General features: G+C 47.3%; 1 protein-coding gene across 1 annotated transcript in view; it reads right to left on the bottom strand.

The window, feature by feature from the left end:
- LOC124025092 (protein sidekick-1-like) overlaps positions 1 to 2,150 on the bottom strand; it is a gene marked incomplete at its 3' end in the record, with an annotated part of 64,116 nt that extends 61,966 nt beyond the window's left edge. The window contains exon 1 of the mRNA XM_046338758.1: positions 2,079 to 2,150. Coding sequence (XP_046194714.1) covers positions 2,079 to 2,085 — 7 coding nt within the window. The remainder of the gene's footprint in view (positions 1 to 2,078) is intronic.
- Positions 2,151 to 7,500: the final 5,350 nt, after the last annotated feature.

The following is a 7,500-nucleotide window of genomic DNA, read 5'->3' as shown; positions in this document are numbered from 1 at the left end:
GGTCCTACTGTCTGTAAACACACAGTCCAGTTCATAGTGAATGATGACAGGCCCTACTGCCTGTAAACACACAGTCCAGTTCATAGTGAATGATGACAGGCCCTACTGCCTGTAAACACACAGTTCAGTTCATAGTGAATGATGACAGGCCCTACTGTCTGTAAACACACAGTTCATAGTGACGGACAGGTCCTACTGTCTGTAAACACACAGTTCATAGTGAATGATGACAGGTCCTACTGTCTGTAAACACACAGTTCATAGTGAATGATGACAGGCCCTACTGTCTGTAAACACACAGTTCATAGTGACGGACAGGTCCTACTGTCTGTAAACACACAGTTCATAGTGACGGACAGGTCCTACTGTCTGTAAACACACAGTTCAGTTCATAGTTTCTGTAAACACACAGTCCAGTTCATAGTGAATGATGACAGGCCCTCTATGTTGCTATATCTACACAAACTCTTTCCCGCTCTATGTTTCTATATCTACACAAACTCTTTCCAGCTCTATGTTTCTATATCTACACAAACTCTTTCCAGCTCTATGTTTCTATATCTACACAAACTCTTTCCAGCTCTATGTTTCTATATCTACACAAACTCTTTCCAGCTCTATGTTTCTATATCTACACAAACTCTTTCCAGCTCTATGTTTCTATATCTACACAAACTCTTTCCAGCAAACTCTTTTTGCGCTCTATGTTTCTATATCTACACAAACTCGTTATATATACATCCTTCCCATACAGTCGATTTATTTAAGAGGTGAAAATGACCATATCTAAGTGGTGGCCTGTCAGATTCTTCCTGGGGTGTAGATCAACACATGTTAACAAGATGTTGCTGAAACGCTGTCAGTTCCACTTTAGTGGAGGAGGTGTCTGAGTGTGTGTGTGTGTGTGTGTGTGTGTGTGTGTGTGTGTGTGTGTGTGTGTGTGTGTGTGTGTGTGTGTGTGTGTGTGTGTGTGTGTGTGTGTGTGTGTGTGTGTGTGTGTGTGTGTGTGTGTGTGTGTGTGTGTGTGTGTGTGTGTGTGTGTGTGAGCGTGTGTGTGAGTGTGTGTGACAGTGTAAACCACAGCATACAGCCCCATAAAGAGAGTCTAATTAAAACACCACACAGACACAAGGGACACATCACATTCCTCCTCCTCCTCTCTCTTCTTCCTTCTCCTCCTCTCTCTATTCCTCCTTCTCTCTCTCTCTTCCTCCTCCTCCTCCTCTCTCTTCCTCCTCCTCCTCCTCTCTCTTCTTCCTTCTCCTCCTCTCTCTTTCCTCCTCCTCCTCCTCTCTCTTCTTCCTTCTCCTCCTCTCTCTATTCCTCCTCCTCTCTCTCTCTTCCTCCTCCTCCTCCTCCTCCTCTCTCTTCTTCCTTCTCCTCCTCTCTCTCTCTCTTTCCTCATCTCTCTCTCCTCCTCCTCTCTCTTCTTCCTCCTCCTCTGCTCTCTCTCTTCCTCCTCTCTATCTCTTCCTCCTCTCTCTCTCTCTTCCTCCTCCTCTGCTCTCTCTCTTCCTCCTCTCTATCTCTTCCTCCTCTCTCTCTCTTTCTCCTCCCCTCCTCTCTCCGTCCCTCCTCCTCTCTTCCTCCTCCTCTCTCTCTCTCTCCTCCTCCTCTCTCTCTCTTTCCTCCTCCTCTCTCTCTCTTCCACAGTATAGTGGAGGTATAGAGGACAGTATATTAGAGGTATAGAGGACAGTATAGTGGAGGTATAGAGGACAGTATAGTGGAGGTATAGAGGACAGTATAGTAGAGGTATAGAGGACAGTATAATGGAGGTATAGAGGACAGTATAGTGGAGGTATAGAAGACAGTATAGTAGGGTATAGAGGACAGTATAGTGGAGGTATAGAGGACAGTATAGTAGAGGTATAGAGGACAGTATAGTGGAGGTATAGAGGACAGTACAGTGGAGGTATAGAGGACAGTATAGTGGAGGTATAGAGGACAGTATAGTGGAGGTATAGAGGACAGTATAGTGGAGGTATAGAGGACAGTATAGTGGAGGTATAGAGGACAGTATCGTGGAGGTATAGTCTACCTGTGTATATACAGGTTGTAGACATGACTTGTCTTACCAGCCATGCTGAGGTAGACAGAGGGAGAGGTGTGGTTCTGTCCGGTCAGCCCGTTGACCGCCTGTACGTAGTACCGCCCGCATCAGCCGCCCTGGCCGACAAGACAACCAGCTGATTGTCCAACGACATGGCTCTGTAGGAGAGACATAAAACCAGACAGGGATTTCAGTTTCTCCATAATATCATTTCAGCACATGGAGAACGTCCACACAACGTCCACACAACGTCCACACAACGTACACACAACGTCCACACAACGTCCACACAACGTCCACACAACGTCCGCACAACGTACGCACAACGTTACACAACGTTACACAACGTACACACAACGTTCACACAACGTCCACACAACGTTCACACAATGTACACACAATGTACACACAACGTACACACAACATCCACACAACATCCACACAACGTACACACAACGTACACACAACGTCCACACAACGTACACACAACGTCCACACAACGTACGCACAACGTTCACACAACGTCCACACAACGTACACACAACGTCCACACAACGTCCACACAACGTACGCACAACGTCCACACAACGTACGCACAACGTACGCACAACGTACACACAACGTCCATACAACGTCCAAACAACGTCCAGCCAAAACAAGCTGATGAGTCCCTTTCCTCTCATCTGGTCTCTGCATGTTGTTGACATCCATCCTCTGATGCTCTGACACACCAGGAACAATCAATACACACACACACACACACACACACACACACACACACACACACACACACACACACACACACACACACACACACACACACACACACACACACACACACACACACACACACACACACACACACACACACACACACACACACACACAACACACACACACACACACACACACACACACAACAAACACACACACAGACACTTTATGAGACAGAGAGATTGTGTACTCTATATTCTGTATATTGAGACAGAGAGATTGTGTACTCTATACTCTGTATATTGAGACAGAGAGGTTGTGTACTCTATATTGAATAGTGAGACAGAGAGATTGTGTACTGTATATTCTGTATATTGAGACAGAGAGATTGTGTACTCTATATTCTGTATATTGAATATTGAGGAGATTAGTGTGGTTGCTACCTACAAGGATATGTCCACAAGGATATGTGTGTGTGTGCGTGTGCATGCGCGTGTGTGTGTGTGTGTGTGTGTGTGTGTGTGTGTGTGTGTGTGTGTGTGTGTGTGTGTGTGTGTGTGTGTGTGTGTGTGTGTGTGTGTGTGCGTGTGCGTGTGTGTCAATAAGGAAGCAGTATAGACAAGCCGGGGGCTGAATATTGAGCAGCCTTGAGAAGTTTATATTGATATGGGACAAACACACATTATCGATCATAGTCTGATGCTAGAAAAACTTGTTATGGCTTTACACCCCCTGCTATATTGTGGATAAAGAGTTACCTGTCTAACAGAACACAGAGAGTGTTCTAGAATGGAAGCATATCCAGCATAATCCAGGTAGAATCAGGAATTCCCCAGGGCAGCTGTCTAAGCACCTTATTATTTTTCAATCTTTACTAATGACATGCTACTGGCTTTGAGTAAAGCCAGTGTGTCTATGTATGAGGATGACTCAACACTGTACACGTCAGCTACTACAGCGACTGAAATGACTGCAACACTCAACAAAGATCAGCAGTTAGTTTCAGAATGGGTGGCAAGGAATAAGTTCATCTTAAATATTTCTAAAACGAAAAGCATTGTATTTGGGACAAAACATTCACTAAACCTTAATCCTCAACTAAATATTGTCATAAATAATGTGGAAATTGAGCAAGTTGAGGAAACTAAACTGCTTGGAGGGAACCTGATTGTAAACTGTCATGGTCAAAACATATTGACATAACAGTAGCTAAGATGGGGAGAAGTATGTCCATGATAAAGCACTGCTCTGCCTTCTTAACAACTCTATCAACAAGGCAGGTCCTACAGGCTCTATTTTCTACCTTCCTAATAACACTATCAACAAGGCAGGTCCTACAGACCCTAGTTTCTACCTTCTTAACAGCACTATCAACAAGGCAGGTCCTACAGACTCTAGTTTCTACCTTCTTAACAACACTATCAACAAGGCAGGTCCTAAAAGCCCTGGTTTTATCGCACCTGGACCACTGTTCAGTCGTGTGGTCAGGTGCCACAAAGAAGGACCTAGGAATATTATATAGAATAAATACAGAGCTATTGACTCTGAACAGGGCGGCACGGCTGGCCCTTAAAAGGACACGGGAGCAAAAATGAACCATGTGTTTATCAACCATCAATAATAATATGAATATCAATCTCTCCTGGTTCTCCTATATCAACCATCAATAATAATATGAATATCAATCTCTCCTGGTTCTCCTATATCAACCATCAATAATAATATGAATGTCAATCTCTCCTGGTTCAAAGTGGAGGAGAGATTGACTTCATCACTGCTTGTATGTATGAGAGGTATTGACTTGTTGAATGAACCCGAGCTGTCTGTTTAAACTACTGGCACACAGCTCAGACGCCCACCTGTACCCCACAAGACATGCCACCACATGGAACTCTATTAGACATTTTGTTACAATACAGCTTTATTCTAAAATGGATTAAATAACACATTTTCCTCAGCAATATACACACAATATCCCATAATGACAAAGTGAATACAGTTTATTTAAACATTTAAATGCAAATGTATATATAAAAACAATCTAAAATACCTTATTTACATAAGTATTCAGACTAATTGCTATGAGACCCCCACTCCCTCTCCTCCTCCCTCTTCTCTCTCCTCCCGCTCTCTCCTTCCCTCCCTCTCCTCCCCTCCTCCCTCTTCTCTCCCCCTCTCCTCCCCTCCCTCTTCTCTCTCCCTCCCGCTCTCTCCTTCCCCTTCCTCTCCTCCCCTCCTCCCTCTTCTCTCCCCCTCTCCTCCACTCCTCCTTCTTCTCTCCCCCTCTCCCTCTCCTCTCCTCCTCCCTCTCCTTCCCTCCTTCTCCTCCTCCCTCTTCTCTCTCCCTCCTGCTCTCTCCTTCCCCTCCCTCTCCTCCCCTCTCTTCTCTCCCCCCTCTCCTCCCTCCCTCTTTCTCTCTCCCTCCCGCTCTCTCCTTCCCCTCCCTCTTCTCTCTCCCCCTCCCGCTCTCTCCTTCCCCTCCCTCTCTCCTCTCCCGCTCTCTCCTTCCCTCCCTCTCCTCCCCTCCTCCCTCTTCCCCCTCTCCTCCCCTCCCTCTACTCTCTCCCCCTCCCGCCTCTCTCTTCCCCTCCCTCTCCCTCTTCTCTCTCCCTCCCGCTCTCTCCTTCCCCTCCCTCTCCCTCTTCTCTCTCCCTCCCACTCTCTCCTTCCCCTCCCTCTCCTCTCTTCTCCCCTCCTCTCCCTTCCTCTCTCTCCCTCCTGACACCTGATTCTTCAGGTCTAATCTCATTCAGGGTAATTTCCCAACTGAGCTATCAGCCCTTACCCTATACACTAATACAACCAATACACTAATACAACTAACACACAGAGTCCCACTGTCCAATCTGACACACAGAGTCCCACTGTCCAATCTGACACACAGAGTCCCACTGTCCAACCTGACACACAGAGTCCCACTGTCCAATCTGACACACAGAGTCCCACTGTCCAAAATGACACACAGAGTCCCACTGTCCAATCTGACACACAGAGTCCCACTGTCCAATCTGACACACAGAGTCCCACTGTCCAATCTGACACACAGAGTCCCACTGTCCAATCTGACACACAGAGTCCCACTGTCCAATCTGACACACAGAGTCCCACTGTCCAATCTGACACACAGAGTCCCACTGTCCAATCTGACACACAGAGTCCCACTGTCCAATCTGACACACAGAGTCCCACTGTCCAATCTGACACACAGAGTCCCACTGTCCAATCTGACACACAGAGTCCCACTGTCCAATCTGACACACAGAGTCCCACTGTCCAATCTGACACACAGAGTCCCACTGTCCAATCTGACACACAGAGTCCCACTGTCCAATCTGACACACAGAGTCCCACTGTCCAATCTGACACACAGAGTCCCACTGTCCAATCTGAGTCCCACACAGAGTCCCACTGTCCAAAATGACACACAGAGTCCCACTGTCCAATCTGACACACAGAGTCCCACTGTCCAATCTGACACACAGAGTCCCACTGTCCAAAATGACACAGAGTCCCACTGTCCAATCTGACACACAGAGTCCCACTGTCCAATCTGACACACAGAGTCCCACTGTCCAATCTGACACACAGAGTCCCACTGTCCAAAATGACACAGAGTCCCACTGTCCAATCTGACACACAGAGTCCCACTGTCCAATCTGACACACAGAGTCCCACTGTCCAAAATGACACACAGAGTCCCACTGTCCAATCTGACACACAGAGTCCCACTGTCCAATCTGACACACAGAGTCCCACTGTCCAATCTGACACAGAGTCCCACTGTCCAATCTGACACAGAGTCCCACTGTCCAATCTGACACACAGAGTCCCACTGTCCAATCTGACACAGAGTCCCACTGTCCAAACTGACTAACACACAGAGTCCCACTGTCCAATCTGACTAACACACAGAGTCCCACTGTCCAATCTGACTAACACACAGAGTCCCACTGTCCAAACTAACACACAGAGTCCCACTGTCCAACCTGACACACAGAGTCCCACTGTCCAATCTGACACACAGAGTCCCACTGTCCAATCTGACACACAGAGTCCCACTGTCCAATCTGACACACAGAGTCCCACTGTCCAAACCCACACACAGAGTCCCACTGTCCAATCTGACACACAGAGTCCCACTGTCCAATCTGACACACAGAGTCCCACTGTCCAATCTGACACACAGAGTCCCACTGTCCAATCTGACACACAGAGTCCCACTGTCCAATCTGACACACAGAGTCCCACTGTCCAATCTGACACACAGAGTCCCACTGTCCAATCTGACACACAGAGTCCCACTGTCCAATCTGACACACAGAGTCCCACTGTCCAATCTGACACACAGAGTCCCACTGTCCAAACTGACACACAGAGTCCCACTGTCCAATCTGACACACAGAGTCCCACTGTCCAATCTGACACACAGAGTCCCACTGTCCAACCTGACACACAGAGTCCCACTGTCCAAACTGACTAACACACAGAGTCCCAATGTCCAAACTGACACGCAGTCCCACTGTCCAAACTGACTGACAGTTTGTGTGTGTGAGAGAGAGAGAGTCAGGATACAGACTGTTTATCTAAGCACAAGGGGGGGATGGAAAGAGAGAGGAACAGAGAGAGAAATTAAACTAGGATGAGGAAGGGAGAGGAAGAGAGAACGGAGGGATGGAAGGTCAGACGCTGTAAAAATGAAATGGACGAGCGACTCTGTTTCCCGGGATACCGTT

Source organism: Oncorhynchus gorbuscha, unplaced genomic scaffold (assembly GCF_021184085.1).
Source record: "Oncorhynchus gorbuscha isolate QuinsamMale2020 ecotype Even-year unplaced genomic scaffold, OgorEven_v1.0 Un_scaffold_2165, whole genome shotgun sequence".
NCBI lineage: Eukaryota > Metazoa > Chordata > Actinopteri > Salmoniformes > Salmonidae > Oncorhynchus > Oncorhynchus gorbuscha.
Note: the sequence above shows the minus strand (reverse complement) of the source record. Positions and strands in the feature narration are given on the sequence as shown.